Consider the following 21,449-nt stretch of genomic DNA (forward strand, 5'->3'; position numbering starts at 1 on the left):
AGGGACTTCGATGTTAGCTTCAGAACTTAGTACAAGAACAGTGCTGAGGAGACTTCTACGGTCTGTGCCCTGAGAATGGCAACGACAAATGAAACTCTGGTATAAAGTATCGCATACCATGCAAAATGAGTTTATCTTGTTGGGCAGACTGGATGGACCGTACAGGTCTTTATCTGCCGTCATTTACTGTGTTACTATGTTCCCTCGTTTTACGCCATTGCATGGAAATGCAACGCCTGAGATGCACTGAAGTTAAAAGAAAGCCTTGCTCAACTTGTTTCCCCTCAATGATTGGGAGTCAGGTTGCCAACTGGATCCAGATTTGCTCCACAGGGTTGATCCAGCCCTGGGTTTACTCCAATCAGGGCCAGTCCTAGGGTCTCTGGCACCCCCCTGCAGACTATGAGTTGGCGCCCGCGCGCCCCGCCCCCCCCCCCCAGCATCTCCTTTCTCTCTTCTCCCACCCTGCCCAGCGATTCTCCTTCGCCCCCATCCCCCGCCACCCTTGGCGCTTTAAATCTTTAATTTACCTCCGTTCCAGCAGCCGAATCATTTGAAAGCCCTGCCCCCGTCTCTAGCCTTCCCTCCCTTCGTGAGTCATTCTGCAGTCCTGCCCTCGAGGAAATTCTTATATTCCGCAAATGCCCATCAGAGTTCGATGCGGATCACAGTATCAAAAATAGTCTGGCAGACCCTGGGAGCTGACAAAAAGTTACCCGACACAACATCCGCATCTATTCAAGCACGCAGAAATTTCCTAAAACGAAACATTTTAATAACTTCCTAAAGCTCAATTAGTCCCTTGTATCTCTAATAAAAATGGGAAGCGAATTCCAAATTGTCAAAACCCGGTATGCAAAACTTGCAGAGAAGGTGCTTTTAATTTTCAGCTTACTAGGGTTTGGAAAATGAAGCCGTATGCAATCTCGAAAACGTCTTTCTTTTGTACTAATACTAATCCACTCAGCGAAGTAAAGAAGAGTTAAAAAAATCATAACGTACACATTTTTAAATTGCATATGAGCTTCAGCTGGATAAGTGGTCATTCCTAGCTTTCCTTTCTGGTAGTTACAAGACCCATTTTAATCTAATATTCAGGCTCCTTCCCACCATTTGTACGTGCACGGTTATTCCGTGGGTCCAGATTATGCGTGATGGCAACATGCCTCCCAATGACGCAGCAGAAGGAAGGTGCTGGGGCTGATGACGGTAGCATTAGGTGAAATGCTGGCTGTGTTTGGGAGGGGAAAACTGCCTTTTAAGGTAGATGAGCGAAGGTGGCCTGAGACAGAAAGAGGAAGGGGTTGCCAGCTTTCTTTTTTCCCTGCACACATAACACCGTTAGGTTAAGCTCTGGGCCAGCTTAACCTATAGGGCCAGTGACATCATAGGCTTAGGCGTTTGGCACCCTGGGCCAGAGCCTCATCTGGTCCATAGGTTAAGCCGGCCCTGATCCAGTCACATGGTGGCCACTAGGAGGCACTGCCAATATTCTGAAAATGCGAGGAGCCTCCGGTCAGCAGGAAACAGCTGGTTAGGAGCCTTTCGTGCCTGATCATCTCCCGCTGAACAGCTGGAAAACAGATGCCACCATGGGTCATGAGCAGGGGTGTATGAACCCAGGGGTGTTCCGAAACTCTTAAGTTATCCAGTTCTAGGAGGAAGATGTTAGGCCAGTCCTGGATTTCTGACAACCTCATCCTGATGCATTATCAGCCTTATTTTCGAAAGTGATGGGCGCCCAGATTTCGACCCAAATCGGGAGAAGGGCGCCCATCTTGAAAAGGCGCCCACATCGGTATAATTGAAAGCCGATTTTAGGCGCCTGCAACTGCACTCCGTCGCGGGAACGAACAAAGTTGACGGGGGTGTGTCGGAGGCGTGGTGAAGGCGGGACTGGGGCGTTTTTATTAGCCGAGCAGAGATGGGCGCCTTCGGCCGATAATAAAAAAATGGCCATTTTTAGTGCGATTTTAGGTCACTTTTTTTGGACCCTTTTTTTTCACGAACAAGTCCCAAAAAAGTGCCCTAAATGACCAGATGACCACCGGAGGGAATCAGGGATCACCACCCCTGACTCCCCCAGTGGTCACTAACCCCCTCCCACCAAAAAAAAAACAACTTTAATAACTTTTTTCCACCCTCTATGCCAGCCTCAAATGCCATACCCAGCTCCATCACAGCAGTATGCAGGTCCCTGGAGCAGTTGTTAGTGGGTGCAGTGGACTTCAGGCAGGTGGACCCAGGCCCATCCCCCCCTACCTGTTACACTTGTGCTGCTAAATGGGAGCCCTCCAAACCGCCCCCAAAACCCACTGTACCCACATCTAGGTGCCCCCCTTCATCCCTTAGGGCTATGGTAATTGTGTAGAGTTGTGTGCAGTGGGTTTTGGGGGGGATTTGGGGGGCTCAGCACCCAAGGGAAGGGAGCTATGGACTTGGGAGATATTTAACTTTTTTTTTTTTAATTGTTACAAGTGCCCCCTAGGGTGCCCGGTTGGTGTCCTGGCATGTGAGGGGGACCAGTGCACTACGAATCCAGGCCCCTCGCACGACCCAGTGCCTTGGATTTGTTCGTTTTGGAGCTGGGCGCCTTCGGTTTCCATTATCGCTGAAAAACGAAACCGCCCAGCTCAAATCCGCACAGCTCCGATGCATTTGCCGGGCACAAACCGTATTATCGAAAAAAAAGATTGGGCGGGCCATTTTTTTTCAAAAATACGGTCTGTCCCGCCCCTTCACGCACCCGTTCTCGGACATAGACGCCCATGGACATGGGCGTTCGCGTTCGATTATGCCCCTCTATGGGACCTGAAGAACTGATTTCAATGGGTAGCGTAGAATCTAAACCAGGACTGACCAAAATGTCTCCCGTGTAACCTGGCAGCTCTGGGTCTCTCTCTCCTAGAAGCACTGAAGGTGATCCACTTACTTTTTCCTTTCCCCTTTACAGGTTGTTTTGGGTTTTGGTGCCTCCCCTGCTTCATGTGTAAGACAGCGGATGACTTTGGAGAGTGCCTGTGCCTCCCCCTCCTAGAAATACTCGCAGGGTATGGTGTTCCCTGTCCCCCCATCTCCATGGCCATGCGCTCAGGTGTACGGGAGCGATATGGCATACAGGTAAGGGTATAGGACCGGTGATAATAAATACTTCCAGAAAACAGCTTGAGCGCATGTAAGAAAATATCATGCAAAAGAGTTCTATATAGAACAGCCAAGCCGGGAAGATCTGAGGTCCTCTTAATAAAAGTAAGAATAAACAAGTGTGATTTACAGCAGCAGTTGTTGGAAGCAGAATATTTTGAATACCACGTGGTAATACAACATTAGAATTAGAATATTTCACCAGTGGTCCCTATCTAGGCATTATTGTGGTTTAATACAGGTAAGGGTGAAATTTTAATGCTGTGGCCCATGACGTCCCTCTCCATCACACACACCTTTACCTGCACTTGGGAGGAGGCTGTCTCCGTCCTGTAGCTCCCGCTTCCTGCAGTCCCACACCGGGAGAGGGTTTGTCTCTTTCTCCTCATTCATCCCACACTGGGAATAGTTCTGCCTCATTTCCCCCTGCCAGAAGAGCTTCCCCTTGGTTCCAGGACTTAGGGGCCACACAATGAAGTTGCAAAGTAGTAACTTTAAAACAAATCTGAGAAAATATTTTTTCACTCAAGGTGTAATTAAACTCTGGAATTCGTTGTCAGAGAGTGTGGTAAAAGCAGTTAGCTTAGTGGGGTTTAAAAAAAGGTTTGGATGACTTCCTAAAAGAAAAAGTCCATAAGTCACTATTAAGATGGACTTGGGGGAAATCCACTGCTTATTTCTAGGATAAGCATCATAAAATGTATTTTACTGTTTTGGGATCTTGCCAGGTACTTGTGATCTGGATTGGTCAATGTTGGAAACAGGATGCTGGGCTCGATGGACCTTGGGTCTGTCCCAGTATAGCTTAAGTTCATATGCTGAGAGAGGGCTTTATCCCTCCTTTTCATCCCCAGACTCCCTCCTTTGTCCCAGGGGCGTAGCCATGGGTGGGCCTGGACGGGCCCAGGCCCAGCCACTTTTCCTTCAGGCCCGCCCAGCGCCCACCCTAACAAGCCCCAACCCAAGCCATCTTTTCCTGCCTCTTCTGCTGGCTCTCCCCATCCGCATGGTCTGTTTAATTTTAGTCCTTGAAGCGCCGTTCTCCCTCCAGGACCGCACCGGCGATTCCGATAGCCTTCTGCCAGCGTGCATCGTCGGGGGCGGGGCTTCTCCTTAGGCGCATCCCACCTCAGGACGCGCCTGAGAGGCCCCGTCTCCGACGACGCACGCTGGCAAAAGGCTATCGGAATCGCCGGTGCGGTGCCGGAGGGAGAACGGCGCTTCAAGGACTAAAAATAAACAGACCACGCGGACAGGGAGAGCCGTCAGAAGAGAGGGAGGGGATGGCGAAGGGAGAAAGCGCTGCCAAGGTAGGCCGAGGGAGACAGAAGAAAATGCCGGGGGGGGGGGGAGGGAATATTTTAAAATTACTGTGTAGGGGTGGGGTTGGGAACAGCCCACCCAGGTTAATGTGGGGCCCGCCCAAAATGGCAGGTCTGGCTACGCTGCTGCTTTGTCCCACACTGAAACGGAGAATCTCTGTCTCACCCCGTCTCTTACCTGTCACTCTTATCTCTTTCCAAAACCAAGCTATGACTTTCTTCACAACAGGTGTTACTGGCAGGATATCAGGGCTGGCCTACTGCACAAACTAGGCCGTCGCCTAGGGTAGCAACTTCTGGTGGGGGGGAAGGGGTTAAAAAGGAGAAGCTGCAGGCAACGCAAAATGATGGGTCCTGATAGCCACACATGTTCAAAGAATCATCAGGGTGTACGTTTACCTGCGAGAAGGGTGGGTGAATTTCAAATGGGACATTTATCGGTTTAAATGACTTTGGGAAATTGTTCGCATTGTATCTCTATCTGTATAATCCTTGCCATTCTGGAGTGGTCTTCACAGAGCTCTAATATGCTGCTTGGCAGGTGGGGGGGAGTGGGGGGGGGGGGGGTGGGAGGGAACATTGTCAGGGAGGTACCTCTGATGTTGCAGGGTTATTCTCACAAGATACAGTTTTGAGGTCCAGGTGGGAACCAGTATAACTGGGAGGGGGAGTGGGGGGGGCTCCACACTTTCCATTCATTACCTGAACTCGGTAACTCAGTCCAGGCCAGAATTGGGGATCTGAACCAAAATGTTTACCGACAAAGAGTCTTCAAGCCAAAGAGTCGATTCCACAGCAATAACAAGTAGTAAAGGCAGAGAAGTAAAAAGTAACATCATTGTCTCAGGGGACTCTTCTGGAAGAGCTAGATTGACCTCAGATGTGGTTCCCCCCCAGGGCCGCCAAGAGACTGAGCCGGGCCTGGGGCAGAATTGTCATCGCCGCCCCCTCCCTCCCTCCCGAAGTACCTTGGCTGGCCCCGCCAGCTGCAGGCAGCGCGGCTCCTTCCTCTGCCCAGCATTGCCTGCCCCCTGCGGCTGCTTTCCTCAGCTCGCACGTGCTCAGTCTCAAAACTGAGCATGCACGGCCTGAGGGCCCAGCAGCTGCTAGGCAGGCAATGCAGTGGGGGCCCGGTGCTGGAATTTTCTCTCTCCTGCTCCTTTTGGGACGCGATCTCCCTGGTCCCATCAGAAGCAGGAGAGAGACCTGCGGCGGACCCACCCTGGAGGCCTGGGCTCAGGGAATTTTGCCTCCCCTCGGTGGCTATGCTTCCCCCTGGCTGCCTGGCCCTCTTTGCTGAGATCTAGGGGATGCCTGCTGTATTCTCTCTTTTATTTCCAGGACCAGTGGTTCCCCTGCTGCTCTCTCGTGCTCCAGAGATGCTTAATGCACACGTTTAGGAATATCTACAGGCCAAAGGACCCACCGATACTTCTCTGCTTCTTCTGATACAATGGCAGGGGTACCAAAGGCAGGCAACACCCTTAGGACTTGGGTTTCATACCAGTCCCAATTTCCCTCCAAAAGTGGGTCGCCTCCTACCATTACCCCACTGGTCAGAAAAGCCCTCCCTTGTTCTAGAGACTGCATGGGTACGAATAGGTCACAGTGCAATACTTCAGTAGAGGCACTAGGGGTCTCTGCTATCCACCTAGAGCAGAACCTCAGAGGCCTCTCATCTATTTATATGAGTATGATGTCCAGTTATGTAGTTTTGCAGGTTCTTCTGGGAAGGATGTGGTGGTGGTGAGGGCTTTAGCAGCTTGACTGTTAAATGGAGGAAGCTGGGAAGATTCACCTGGAATGCCTAATACTTTTGCAGCAGCCCAGCCAGATGTGGGAACATAACCTTGACGCCCTTTCTGTTCTCGTCCTCTGTAGGGCTCTATCTGTAATGACTGCTGCATCCTTTGCTGGTGTTACAATTGCGCCTGGTGCCAGATGAGTCGTGAGATTAAGAAGAGGAAACAGCCCATTACCATCGTCAACGCTCAGGCCATTACTATCCCTCATGCCCAGCTGCACACTTAGCCTTAACTCAACGCCATAGCCGAGCTGCGGTCACAACAACCTGCAGCTGCTCCTGGCAGGGGAAGATTGGATGCCTTGCTTCTAGGGTTGACCTTCTAATGACCTCTGGCCGTACAGAGCCATCCAATTGTCCCCAAGGGTCAGAGAGGGAAGGAGATCCTTTTCTGCTCAGAATGAATTTTGGGATTTGTAGCCCTGCCTTTAGTCATGAGCCCTCAAATTTCTATAAATTTGCATGCCCGACCTTACGCATAGTGTGCAAAGTTGCGCACAGAAACGACAGAATAAGTCACTAAATAGCGCTAAATAGTTGGCGCTAGTTAGCACTTACACAGTCAACTGACCGTAGTCGGTATTCTGTAAGATGTACACGCAAAATCCATAGCGTGTAACAACAAGGAGGTGTGGCCTGGGGAGGGGAATGGGCGGGCCAGAGGCGTGTCCAGGACTTGTGTACACAAGTTGTAGGATACATGCAGTTATACGGGAACTCTTACATAAGTGTCGCACCTAAAGTTAACCACAGTTCTGCGCTGAACTGCTGTAATAGAGTTGACACGTGTCCCCTGATATCCAACCAAAAGAAAAGAGTGAGGAGGATCCAAAGAGGATAATAAAATATAAAAGTCTTTATTGTAAAAGTTATAGAAACGACCCGACATGGTGACGTGATAAATGCAAATCCGTTTTTTCCGGCAAAACGTTGCTGTATCGCCGCGCTGTTTCTCCTTTGGAAAGACACGACGTTTTATACAACCGGGATCTTAACATCTTCTTTAAGTTTTTTTACTAGAACCCGACTGATTTGTTTGTGCCGAAACACGGCCGTGTCGGGTCGTTTCTATGACTTTTACAATAAAGACTTTTATGTTTTGTTATCCTCTTTGGATCCGCCTCACTCTTTTCTTTCGTGAGGATTTTTTTCCCTCCTTTTTTGTTCCCTGATATTCAAAACCATTTAACTGGCCAGGAATGGTACCTAGTCAGTTAAATGGTCCTTAACCAGCTATCTGCCAATATTCAGCGGGAGACAGTCGGCTGTCTCCCGCTGACTACGCCTGGTGACTGCTTAGTAGATAGTCAGTTATATCGCGCGATGTAACCGGCTATCCGCCAATTTTCAGTGCATCGCCAGCTAAGTATGGCGGCCAAATCTGGCCTCGTTATTAGCAGGCCTATCTTTGGCAGCTATGAACTTAGCCAGCCAGTGCTGAATATCGACTTGGCTGGCTATTTTCTTAGTGGCCAAACATTCAATGCTGGTCACCAGAAATGGCCCGGCCTTGAATATCTGGCATCACCCGCTGACCGCAAAAGTTAGCCAGGGTAGCTCCCACTGTCTGAATATTGGCCCCTTAGCGCCCAAGGGCTCGATATTCAGCCAGCGGGAGGAAGCCCACATTAAGCGCTGCCTTCTATACATGGCCCCTAAAAAGTGCCAACTAAGCGTATTCTATAATTGGTGCCTAGATTATAGAATACGCTTAGTTGATATTCGAGCGCTGAAATCTGTGCGCATCCATTTACACCAATGAAAACTTGGCGTAAATCCCATCTCGCAGATTTAGCCGCACTGGGCCATATTCTATAAGTAGGTGCGCAAATTTTGGAACACCCACGAGAACGCCCATAACCCCGCCCATAACCATTTGCCTGCACACGTTAGAAGTTGGTACAGAATACGCTTAGCGACTTGTGCGCCTAAATTCTAATCATTGCCAATTAGTGCTCATTATTGCCTGTTAAGTGCTGTCATTAGCTAATTAAGCCAATTGAGTTGTGCGCATTGTTATAGAATCCGTGCCGATTTTGGCGCAGATCTCTACGCATGCTATATAGAATCCGGGGGAGGGGGTAACCAGTTAACATTTTTTGAGCAGTTAAAGATAGGCCTGGTATTTAAGCGGTTATTTTGACCGCTCAACGTAGCCAGTTAGACGCAGAATATCCATGGTTAGGCGTTCGAGGCCAGTTAAATAGTTTTGAATATTGAGGGGCAAATGTTTGGCATCTAACTTTAGACGACCTTTCTTGAATTTACCTCTTGATTTTCGAGGGCCCTGGCTCTGTTCCTGATTCTGTGTGTGCTTTTCCCCCTCCCCCTGTGCCCTGGAAGAGATTAAGACCCTGATCTTTTGTTTTCTTTCTATAAAGTATGTCACTAAAAGGCCGTAGGGCCTGTCACTACAGTTTCCACACCAGGGGTGGCTGCATGCCTGCGGCTGATGTTTTCAGACTGTAGAGACAGCAGTTTCTGTAACCCCACCAGCACTTTATAAATCTTAGAGGATCATTTCCCCATCAGGGGCGTAGCCAGACTTCGGCGGGAGGGGGGTCCAGAGCCCGAGGTAAGAGGGCACATTTTAGCCCCCCCCCCCCCCGGTACCACCAACGCCCCCCCCCTGCCATTTTTTACCTCCCCGCAGCCATCACCACCACCTTTGACCCCCCTCTTCCCGCCAACCCTCCCCCGTCGCCGGGTCACTTTGCTGGCGGGGGTCCCCAACCCCTGCCAGCCCCCAATCCCTGCCGGCCGAAGTCCTCTTCTCTGGCACGGCCACATTGCTGATCTGCAAGGGCAGGCTTCTGTTTCTGTGAGTTTGACGTCCGAGACTCACAGAAACAGAAGCCTGCCCTTGCAGATCAGCAACGCGGCCGCGCCGAAGATGACTTCGGCTGGTGGGGGTTGGGGGCCCCCACCAGCAAACGTACCCGACGGCAGCGGGGTAGGGTTGGCGGTGGGGGGGGAGGGGGGGGTCGAAGGGGTTGTTGGGGGGGGCCAGAGCCCCCGTGGCCCCACGTAGCTACGCCCCTGTTCCCCATCATTGTCTTTTGAAGGGGTAGGTAGTCAGGATGTGGGGGGCAGACAACCTGCCACTCCTAACACGTCTCATCTACTTCCAAGCCTGGCTGAGCCAGGCCTGGGTTTAAACTCTCTCTTCATTGCAGACTGGAGATTTCGGTTCCTTTTTTTTTTTTTAATGGAAAATCAGAACTACATATCCCAGCATGCTTTGGAGAGGGGTGATGGACAAAAGCAGGCCTGGATTGTTCCATTCCAGGTAACATGGACCTAGCAGGTGATACTCCTTAAAAATAAAGGGTTTGATAGTCAATGCTACTTAATCAGGTGGAAAGGCACCTCCCTGACCCGGTCACACCCACAGGGCCACTGAAGAACCAGGCAGACGGCCGGACGCAAGCGGGGGTTGGTCCAGGAGTACCGCGGCAGTGCCCAAATAACTATCCAGTTAACTTAGCAGAAGAAAAAGGTTGTCCTAAGTTAACAGGGTAAGTATCGGCTGCTGAATATTGGTGATACCTGGGTCATGCCTGCATTATTCAGCGCCGGTCCCAGGTAGGACCCAACCCTGTGTATCTGGCACAATTCAGCCAGCAGCATTCAGTGTTTATCAAAAACGGAGCATCACCGGTTGAATATTACTCCCAAAGAACTCAAACGATAACCCGTGAACAAGTAAAGTTAATAAATAAATGAAATCAGAAATCTATTATCTGTAACCAAAGAGCTGCAGCCAGCATGTATATGAAAATTAAGTTAATAAAGAAATTGATTGTAGCCTGAACTCGCATTTCCCCCCTCTTGATTTTTAATTGGACCTTGTGCTGTCTGTCATCCTTTTCAGACTGCCTTCTATTGGCTGAAACCTTTATGGTCCCCTCCTATGGTATAGGAGACGCTGTGGGCTGATAACTGGTTAAAAAAAAAACAAAACAGGAAACTGATGTAGCGGAGCTCTCCCATTTGCAGTGTTGCCAGGTGGGCGGTTTTACCGCCCAATTGGGCGGTTTTCCGCGACCCGCCGCGGGAAATTTTTGCCCGCGGCGGGTTGCGGTTTTTTGGGCTGTTTTTTGGGCTTCCGGGCGGTTTTTTGTGCGGCTTTTTCGGCCGCGGGGGGCGGGGTTAGTGACATTTTTGGGCGGGGTTAGTGACGTAGGAGGCGGGGCCGATGACGTGGGAGGCGGGGCCGATGACGTGGGAGGCGGGGCCGGTGACGGCGGGGGCGGGGTGATGACGGCGGGGGCGGGGGTGATGACGCGGGGGTGGGGGTGTCAGGGGCGGGGTTTGTGTTTGGGCGGGTTTTGGGCTGTTTTTTGGGCTGGATTGGGCTGGAAAAAAAATTTCCACCTGGCAACCCTGCCCATTTGTGAGGCTGAAGAATACCCCAGAGGCTGTGCACAAAGGGATATGCAGATCATATCCGAATCAACACGAACGTACCTAAATCTGCACTACCCAAGCTGCAAAGGACTCAAATACAAATCAACTTATGCGTCCAGTTTTTCCTACACAAGCACACAACTGTGGAACGCATTACCAAAAGCCTTGAAAACTACGAAGAACCACCTAAACTTCCGGAAAACACTAAAAACGAACTTTTTTTAAAAAGGCGTACCCTACCGATCCAACATAAATTATTTCCCAAGGGGAGTATTTTGTAATTTAGTCCAATCACTAGTCTTAAGCCAAATGCGCTGTGATTGGCTGAGAGAGACCTGGAGGAGGGGCATCGGACGTGCTGCTAACACCCCGGGGCAGACAGAAAGGAGCAAGGCGGCCGGAGCAGAAGCCGCCGATAGCTGCCAGCAGCAAGGGGAGCCTCCTCGTAGTCCTTTCATCTCCCTCCTGATTATGGGGACGACTTTTTTTTTTCTTTCAGCGATGCGCAGAGCAGCCAGTATAACGCTTGGCTGCTCTGCGCAAGCTCAGCTGGCCGACTGGCTTGGAAGGAAATCCCATGCAAATGAGCTAGCAGCGACCAGCTCATTTGCATGCGATATCCTTGATGCAATCCCGTTGCTTACCGATTTGCTAAGGAATTGGTAAGGGAAGGGCTTTAGTGATGGTTTTAGTGCATCTACCCCTCAGTCCGCACAGACTAATAAGGGCCCCTTAATGGCAGGCTTAAAAGTTAACAGTTTCATAACAGACAAATGAATTTCCACGTAAACTGTCCGTGTAAACTGCGGGGGTCCCACAGTTCACATAAACAGTCGCGTCTAAGCCGGCAGAGGAGGAGGAAGTGACCTGATGTGCAGCGATTCACTTCCTCGCACAATCTCTTCAGAGGAGGGGGATGTGAATGTGCAGTTGGGGACGAACCGTGGGGGGAGGGGAGCAGACAAAAGGTGAGTGTGCCATTGGGAAGGGTGGGGGAGGCTGGAGCTTGAAGAGGGAAATAGGAGGAAATTTTGGGCCATATCATGGGAAAATTCTGTGCAAAAATGTTACAAATAAACTGCACAGAGCATAGTAGATGATGGCAGATAAAGACCTGTACGGTCCATCCAGTCTGCTGGAAGAGAGAAACTCATTACATAAGGTATGAGGTGATACAACATATGTATACTTGAACTTGATTTGTCCATGCTATTTTCAGGGCAAAGACCGTAGAAATCTGCCTGGCACCGTCCTTGCTCGAAAACTTTTGAAGTTGTTATCGAAGCCCTTGATAAGCTCCATTCCAGCCTATCCAGATCTATCCAGCCACAGACCGTAGAAGTCTGCCCCGTACTGGCTTTGCTTCCCAATCACCAGTGTTGCCACCTAGTCTCTGCTAGATCGTTTCCTTCTAAACAGGATTCCTACGTGTTTATCCCACTCGCTTCTGAATTCTGTTACGGTTTTCATCTCCGCTACCTGCCGCGGTAGAGCATTCCAAGTATTCACCACCCTCTCGGTGAAAAAATACTTCCTGACATTATGCCTGAGTCTTCCTCCGTCAACCTCAATTCACGTCCTCTAGTTCTACCGCCTTCCTCTTTCTGGAAAAGTTTTGTTTGCGGATTAATACCTGTCAAGTATTTGAACGTCTGTATCATATTTAACAGTATTTAGCCGAATTTAGCAATATTTTCAAAAATTATGCGCAGAATTCCCCCAGGAGTATATGTATATGTTTATTACAATTCTCAATGTGCCACCCCTCCAAGAAACATCAGGATGGTTTTTAACAAGCAATAAAGATAAAAGTCAAAACGAAATTCGAAAAGAAATGCACCTGTAGTCTAAAGGTCAAACCAGGGGTTTCAGGGCCGATGGTGTGGGATTGGTCACTGAAAGCTTGCGCATAATAATAGGCCCTACTGGTTCAGTTCAGAGGTGGCTAAGGCTGAATTCAAAAACAAAGGAGCCAAGATAGAAAAACAGAGTTCTCAGTGCCCTTAAGACGAGCTGACAAAGGGGGAGGGATATAGAAGAGATTATTATTTTGACAGCATAGCGACCTGAAAGGTCCATGAGGTATGAATACGTTAAGCAGCATGTTTAACAGAGTAAAGGTGGTCAGCTTAGCAGGGTTTAAAAAAGGTTTGGCCAGCTTCCTAAAGGAAAAGTCCATAGACCATTATTAAAATGACTTGGGGAAAATCCACTGCTTATTTCTGGGATAAGGAGCATAACATGTATTGAACATTTTTGGGATCTTGCCAGGTAGTTGTGACCTAGATTGGCCACTGTTGGAAACAGGATGCTGGGCTCGATGGACCTTTGGTCTGTCCCACTATGGCAATTCTTATGTACATAATACAGTGGCATATCGCTACTCGGGACGGGTTGCCGCTGCCCCCCCCCCAAAAAAAGCATTTCACCCCCACCCTCCTTCATCCTAGCAAAGGGGTGCATGGAGCAGTTGTGCATCTGTCGGCTCTGCCGGTCCCCTGCCCCGGAACAGGAAGTAACATCAGAGGGGGCAAGGGACCGGCAGAGCCCACAGCTGTGCGACTGTTCCGTGCACTCCTTTGCTGCCTGTACCCAGGCCGGACTGCTCCCACCACCATGCGCTTGATACGCTATTGGCGTGACAGGCTGTCCACTCCTTACAGTCTTAAATATCACAGCTAGAATTTTATCCTGTAGGCCACCGGAAGCCACTGATTTAAATACCTATGTGGTTTATCATGTATACCCTGGAGGAAAGGAGAAACAGGGGTGACATGATACAGCCGTTCAAATATTTGAAAGGTATTAATCCGCAAACGAACCTTTTCCATAGATGGGAAGGCGGTAGAACTAGAGGACATGAAATGAGATTGAAGGGGGGAAGACTCAAGAAAAATGTCAGGAAATATTTTTTTACGGAGAGAGTGGTGGATACTTGGAATGCTCTCCTGCGGGAGGTGGTGGAGATGAAAACGGTAACGGAATTCAAAAATGCGTGGGATAAACATAAAGGAACCTGTTTAGAAGGAATGGATCCCCAGAAGCTTAGCCGAGATTGGGTGGCTGAGCTGGTGGTGGGAGGTGGGGCTGTGGTTGGGAGGCGGGGCTAGTGCTGGGCAGACTTCTACGGTCTGTGCCCTGAAAATGGCAGAAGCAAATCAAGGTCAGGTATACACAAAAAGTAGCACATATGACTTTATCTTGTTGGGCAGACTGGAGAATTCCTTTATTAAATGAAAGCGGAAAATCAAATTTCAATACATTACACTGTGCAGTTATAAAGCCAGCCCCTCTATACTTTTATACAAAAATGCAAATTTTACACAAAAAACCGTCCCCCCCCAACCCCCCCCAAACATTCAACTCAACTTCAAGCGTACATGCTTCCACCAAACCCCAAAGGTCTTTACCCCCACCTCCACCCGTTCCCATCGGGCCACTTCCTGGACAGCTCGGACAACGTCCCAGGAGACCTGCTCAGCAGACCTGCACTCCTGGCCCAGGGACACCCCGCAGCGAGCCATCCATAGGCAGTATCTGATGATAACTGAGATTAGAAAGGCGGTACCTGGCTCTAGCCGCCCCGTCTCCCCCTGCCTCCCATACACCCAGTCCGCATAGGTGTAGGACGTGAAGCTGGGGATGGCCAGCAAGGCAGCCACTCTCCGGCAAACCGCTACGGAGAATGGACACTCCTTCAGGAAGTGGTCCATGGTCTCCAGCCGGCCAGCACACTCCCCCCTCGGGCAGTCTCGGTCCTGCTGGTTCCTACACCGAAGGTTTGCCCTAACATACAACCTGCCATGTAGGGACAGCCAAGCAATGTCCCTGTACTTGTGTGGGATGCGTTTGGATGAAATAAAACGCAGGCCCTGCCTCAGCACGGGCTCTGGAGCATCCCTAAGAGCCAGGGGAGAGGAGAAGCGTTGGGAGCGAACCCGCTCCACCCAGATCTCCCTCTGCCCTGCCCTAACTTCCTCCCATGTAATGTCCCACAGCCGAACCAGCTTTACCAAAGATTTATAGTAGCCTACCCCCTCCGGGAACCCTTTCCGCAACCGTCCCACCCTACCTCCCCCCAACCAAGGCCCCCAGAATCCCTCCCACCACTGGACAACACTGTGTACCCATCCTGGGGCATTCAGACCCCCCGCCCGCCCCAGGTTAAACTGGATGAAGAGGGAGGAGAATAGCAAGACTGGGTTTACCATTCCCACCCCCCCTTCCTCCCGTGACCGGTAAGTGAAATTACGTCGAACTGGGTTCATCCTGTTCCCCCACAGGAGTTGAAAGAACACGCTGTAAATTGCCGTGAAACAGCGTTCCGGCAGGAGACAGATGTAGCTCAGGAACAGGAACATGGGGACCACCTGGCTCTTCAGCAACCGGACCCGGTCCTCCATGGGCATCCGCCACCCCTTCCAGCGGTCCACCTTCTCCCTCGCCTCCGCTATCCTTTGTTCCCAATTTTCCCGCCCGTAATCCCCTCCCCCAAAATACACTCCCAAAACCCTCATTTTCTCTATCCCATCCGGGAACCCTCCACCTAAATTAAACCGCCGTCCCTCTGGCCCCACCCACAAGCTGGTGCTCTTGCCCAGGTTTACCCGAGACCCCGAAGCCTGGGAGTATGCTGCAAGGATCTCCTGCAGCCTCCTCCCCTCCCTGCGATCCGCCACCCAGACGGTGATATCGTCCGCATAGGCGATGACTCGCAACACATTCCCTTTGCCTACCTCCACTCCTCTGAGCCCGTCCTCCCCCCCCCCTTCCAGCCTCCTCACCAGGGGATCAATGGCGAAAGCGTACAGCAGGGGGCTCAACGGGCACCCCTGCCGCACCCCCGCCGAGATCCCCACCTCCGCCCCCCTCCATCCATTCACCAGGGGAAAGAATCGCGCCCCCGCATACAATAACTGAAGTTGCGCGATCCATTCCCCGGGAATCCATAGTGGTCTAGGACCTTCCATAAAAAACCCCACTGCACTCGGTCGAAAGCCTTGTCCTGGTCCAAGGCCACGACCAGCCTGCCCTCTCCCACCCGACTACGTTCCAGACCCTCCCTCACCCAGGCCACTGCCTCTAGCACCCCCCTTCCCGGGACCCCACACCCCTGCGGGGCTGCCAGCACTTCCCCGGAGATCTTCCTCATGCGGGCAAGGAGCATGTGAGCGAAGATCTTCCGGTCGGTGTTCAGAAGTGCAATCGGCCGCCAATTTGCCACATCCTGGGGGTCCTTGCCTTTGCTAAGGAGGACCAAAGCTGATGCCCCCATCGACTCAGGCAAGGATCCCCCTGTTCGTGCCGCCTCCCAGATTGCCAACAAGACTGGCGCCAACTGATCCCTAAACCGCTGGTAGAACTCTGCCGGGAGTCCGTCTGGCCCCGGCGCCGTCCTGCGCCGCAAGGCCCCAATGGCCTCCTGTACCTCCCGCAGCGTCCACGGCCGCAGCAAGGCCCGAAGATGAGGCCCCCCCTTACCCACCCCTGGGGTTTCCTCAATGTACCTCGCCATGGCCTCCTCCCCCAACTGTTGGTCGAAAAAGACCCGCCCAAAGTGGGTCCCCACCACCTGCAAGATACCTTCCCTAGACTGCTGGAGCGTCCCCCCCTCATCCCTTAACCCCTCTACCACCCTCCTCTCCCTTCTTTCCTTACAGCAGTCATAAGGGTTCGGGCTGAGCAGCTTCCCGAAGTCCCGCTCATAGACGAGGGAAGAGTACCGATTGTATTGTACCCGTTCCACCTCCTGCTGCAAGGCCTCAATGTCCTCCCTCTTCCCTCCCCTGGAAATCAAATTGTCCCTTCGCTTCCTCAGAGCAGTTCCTAGCCGGGTGACCTCCCTCCCCTGCCTCCTCGCCTGACGGAGAAAGAACCCCCTGGTGCGGTGTTTCAAAACTTCCCACCAGTCTCCTAGGGAAGGGAAGACACCCTGAATGGATACCTGGTCTGCCAGAAACTCCAGATACTCCTGGTACAACACCCCCTCCCTCAACCATTTCTGATTTAAACGCCACAATCCTTTCCCCAATCCGTGAATCCCCCCTCCCCCCAGCTCGACCAGCACCATCTTGTGGTCTGAGAAATCAACCTCTACCACCCTTGGTGCCTTCCCACACGCCCCTCCCCGAACTAAAAACCGGTCGATTCTACTTCTACAAGTGCCCCGGGCAAAAGTGAAACCCTGCGTCCCACCACCAAACTCTATGTGCGCGTCCACCAATCCCGCTCCCTTCATGATCCCTGCTAGCCGTACCCCATCGTAACCTACTTGCGCTGCCCTCCCCCCCCTATCCTCCTTCCTCAGGACTGTGTTAAAATCCCCCCCCCAAACTAGCTGCCGTGAGGTGTAAAGGTACGGCCGAATTTTCCCAAACAGTGCTGCCCTTCCCCGTTTGCTTTGCGGCCCGTAGATGTTAATCACCCGCAAAGCCACCCCCCGCAATCTCATATCTAACACCAGACACCTCCCAATTCCCAGCTCCACAACCCTCTGGATCTCTACTTTAAATGTTTTGAAGAGGATGCCTATCCCCCCATACCGTTCCCCTGCCAGACCCCAAATAGAGGGCCCCCATCTCCAGGCCTGCTTTGCCCGCCGAACCTCCTCCAGCGTTCGCAGCCTGGTCTCCTGCAGAAGAAAACAGTCCGCCGCCACGGCAGAGAGGCCATCGAACGCCAAGCATCTCGCCCTCTGGGAGGCGACACTAGCCACATTAAGTGTGGCGAATGTTAACAGCAGTCCAGCCATCATTGTGCCGTTCCATACCCCCCGCCCTCCTGGCTACCTTCCCTCTGCTCCATACTACCTCCAGGGATCCCTTCCCCTTCACCCTCCCCTTCCTCGTCCGCCCAGTCCCGGACCCCTAGCTCAAAAAGCCCCCCCCCATTCCTTACTTTCTTCCTCCCCTTCTTCCTCTTTCTTCGCCCACCTCCCTCCCTCCTTGGGAGTCGTCCACTGACTCTCCCCCCCCTGCCTCCTCTCCCGCCCCTTCTGCCCCTTTTTCGACCCCCTCCATCAATCCTGCCTCCAGCCCATCCTCCCTCTCCTCTCTTGCCTTCATCCCTGCCTCCTGTCCTACCCTCCTTTTCTCCCCCACCCTCCCTTCAGCCCCCCCCAATCTGCCCCCCACCTCCCCGACCTCCTCCACTACCATTTCCTCCTCTTCGTCCCTCAAAAACCTTCTCCCTCTTCTTCTTCTTCCTTTTACCCGCTGTGTCCCTTTCCAGCGTCTGCCATGCTGTCCAACCCATCCTGCCGGCTCATCCCATCCTCTCCTTCCTCTCCTGCCAGTTCGTCACCCCCCTCCCTCATCTTCCAATCCCCTAAATCTGTTCTCTACTTCTATCCCCATTCCTGCCTCCCCTCCCCCTTCCTCCCGTACCCCCGTCACCTTCCGTTTTTTTGACACCCGCGTCCAACCCTCATCTGCCCCGTCCTGCCGCTTCCCGCCCTTCCCCCAACCCTTCCCCACCTCCCACTCCCTGTCCCTCCGCAGCTCCTTTCCCCCCCACCCCGGGAACCTGATCTCGCCCTACATTCACTCCCCCCCTCTCCCTCTGAACTGGACCGCCCCCTCCCATGTCCTCCTCTCCCCCGTTATGGGAGGCCCAAGGGCAAGCTCTGAATGCATGCCCCAGACCCCCACACAAATTACACCGGATAGATGCACAAGACTCCGTAGGATGCTCCTTAGACCCGCACTTCCCACACTGCCGTACTGGGCACGACATACTAAAATGTCTGAATGACCCGCACTTGTGACATTGCCGCGGCTGCCCCTTGTAAAAGCAGAGGATCCGATCCCTGCCAATGAACGCCGCGGAGGGAATGTGCTGGGTCACGTGTCCTGCCTGCTTCAGCCTAACCTGCGCACTACCATCCTCCCCGCCCACACCCTACTGGGGTCAGGGAGTTTGGACAAGGGGGTACGCAATTCTGCGTACCGCTGTAGCCAGAAGGCCAGGTCCGCCCCTGAAATGGATTCATTTCGGACCAGCAGGGTTACCTGCACCAGGTCAGGTCTGCTGATCGGTACGGCCCTAAAGTTTCTCCAATCCCCTTTCCCCCTTACCCCCTCGTATTCTCCCAGAAGACCTCCATGCCTCGCTGGGTCAGAAAACTAACATCATACTCTGGGATATTCACCGGTGGATACAGGCATAGAGGTCCTCTGGAGAAATCCTAAACCCAGGACCAACTTCAGGGCCTCATCCCTACTTGGCATCCCCCCCTCCCCCCACCCACCTTAACTGAATCACATTCCTCCTTTTGGGAACCTGGCCCCCCCACCCTCCCCCCATCCTTCCCCAATGCTTCCTGCCCCCCCATTCCCCCTGCGCCCCCCCCCTCCCACCTACTCCCGCCGCAAAGGATGGAGCACCCCCCCACCGTCCCCCTCCTCCATCTCCTGCACTGAGACCCCCCCGCTCCTGCTGCGCCGTACCCCCCCCTCTCTCTCTTTGCCTCCCCTCTCAGCCACCCTCCCTTCTCTCCCTTCTATCAGCAGACTTTGCACATCCCCTGCCTTCACAGTGTCCTTCTGTACCATTTCCCCTGCAGCAAAAAAACCTGCCATTGTCCCCTTCAACACGTTCGCTAGAGACAGTGAGAGCAGGTTCCCCTAAATACTTGTTCCCCTCCCAATGCCCCTGACCCCCTCCCCCGCCCACCGAGCCAACCCTCCCCTCCCGGCCCGAACACTCCCCCCTGGCTCGCACCCCTGCAGCCTGGCCAACTGCAAAGTCAAAGGTACCAGTCAAGTTTCCTTCTGGCGCACACTGCAAGGCAAACACCTCCCGCTCCTCCCCCCCTCCTTCCCCCCCGGAACCTGCTCTCTGTGCTGGGTCCCTCCTTGCAACGTGCTGCTCCAGCTTTCCCTGTGCGGGCCCGCTGTTTTCCTGGGAACTGGTCTCCCCTCTGGCGTCCTGCTTCGTTGGGACTTCCTGCTCTGCCGTTTTGCAAAGTAAGAGTGGCTTCCCGCACTCCAGCACCACTCGCTCTCCCAAACATGGGGAATCCTCCTGCGCTGTAGCATTCTCCTCTGCGGCCATCCCTGCTCCTCCAGCCCGATTGGCTGGCGCCTCCTGCTCCAATGTGCTGGGCGGGCATGGCATCCCGCCACCCGGCAGTGCAGTTCCTTGCCATTCTGAACCTTTATGTGGGGAACACTGTGTGGCCTCCTGTGCTTTCTCTATGGAAAACCACTCCTTGTCTTCACCTGCCTTTCTTCCTGCATTCTCTAAGAGGCAGCTCCCTGCTGGAACATCTCCACTTTCAGTCCTTAGCCCTGCTGCAGGCTGATTGGCTGGAACATCCTGCTCCTCAGAGCTTTGTGGGTGAGGCCTCCCAGGCATTTTTTCCTTGCCGTCTGCTCCTACTACAGGCAATGGGAACAGGACAACCTCCTCTTCTCCAGGTAAGTTCTCTGTTTCAACTTCCACCACCACTTCTGTGGAAAAAGGTTTCTCTCCTGAAATTGCAGCCTCAGTTTCAACAATGTGAAAAGTCTTAGTGTTAAAGTTTTTTTCCTGTTCTGTTCTCCCACACTCAGGTGCTCTCAATGAGGCTTCCACAGCCCCACCTTCAGTCCTGCTTACTCCAGAAGCTGCCTGCATTGGCCCAGACTGACTAGCAAGGCATTGCATGAATTTCAATGTATTTTGGGTGCTAGTTCCTGGCAGCTCCCCTGATGCTTCAATGTTCTGGGGTCCAAAGACTGGGCTGATTCCTTCCTGCTCTGTTTGTTGCTTCCACTGTACCGAGGCTGACGGGGCCTGTCCCCCCGAGGCCATCCTGTCTCTGTTGATATAGAGTTCTCTCAGAGGATTTCCAGGGCCTTTCCTCAGGGCCCTCAGCAGCTGTTCTTTTCTCTGGAGAAGCCTAAGCAGCCTGGTTTCCTCTTTCATATAGGTCTTGCGATGCTCTGCTGGGGCCAGCCTGTTCAGGGCTTTTGCCATTTTGACTCGCTTCCCCAGGTCCACCACCTCCTTCTCCGTACTTTTAATTCTCTTCACCATTTTAATTATGCCACTGGCCGGGTCCTCTGGATCCTGGCAGTAGTCCACAAGCTCTTCCTCCTCTAGGTCGTCACTATCCTCACTGCCTTCCTCCTCCACCTCCGGCAGGGCCTCTTGACAGATCTCCATTACCACTCTTTCCTTCTCAGACCAGCTCTTCTCTAGGGTCTCCGCCAGCTCTCTCCCCCCCTCACCTGCTGGACGTCGTGCGGCCGTGAGGGGGGTACCAGTCCGGCTTCCTCCCTTGGAGTCTGGCCCTCTTCTATCCACAGGGCTCCTTTCCCTCCTCCCTGCGGCACTGCAAGGGAGGAGACCGCTTTTCCTGACCCTCTGGTCCCTGAGCCCAAGAGGCCCCATGGCCTGGGCCTGTCCTGGGGAACGCTCCCCAGAGGCCCTCCACATCCTTGGGGAGGGAGTTAGGCCTCACTCTCCTCCCACTGGAAGTCTGCAGAGCTCTCTGAAACACCTCCTTCCACCTCAGCAGACTGGATGGACCGTGCAGGTCTTTTTCTGCCGTCATCTACTATGGTACTATGTATAAACTCACAGGAGGCGAGTCTCAATTGAAAGGAAGCTCTGAAACGAGGGGGCATAGCATGAAGGTGAAAGTGGATAGACTCAGAAGTAACCTGAGAAATTGCTTCTTCACAGAAAGGGTGGTGGATGTGGAATGGACTCCCGGTGGAGGTGGTGGAGACGAAAACAGTATCTGAATTTAAGAAAGCATGGAAGCAGTACAGAGGATCTCT

The 21,449-nt window shown here is 52.7% G+C and overlaps 1 protein-coding gene across 6 annotated transcripts in view; it reads left to right on the top strand.

The window, feature by feature from the left end:
• Positions 1-8,005, top strand: part of LOC115457792 (cornifelin homolog) — a 48,282-nt gene extending 40,277 nt beyond the window's left edge. For all 6 annotated transcript variants that reach the window (XM_030187396.1, XM_030187393.1, XM_030187394.1 and 3 more), the window contains exons 3-4: positions 2,954-3,120; positions 6,348-8,005. In XM_030187396.1, the coding sequence (XP_030043256.1) occupies positions 2,954-3,120; positions 6,348-6,497 (317 nt within the window). In that variant the 3' untranslated portion in view covers positions 6,498-8,005. The remainder of the gene's footprint in view (positions 1-2,953; positions 3,121-6,347) is intronic.
• The last annotated feature ends 13,444 nt before the right edge of the window (positions 8,006-21,449 follow it).

The sequence above is a fragment of the Microcaecilia unicolor genome, chromosome 14, assembly GCF_901765095.1.
Source record: "Microcaecilia unicolor chromosome 14, aMicUni1.1, whole genome shotgun sequence".
Lineage (NCBI taxonomy): Eukaryota > Metazoa > Chordata > Amphibia > Gymnophiona > Siphonopidae > Microcaecilia > Microcaecilia unicolor.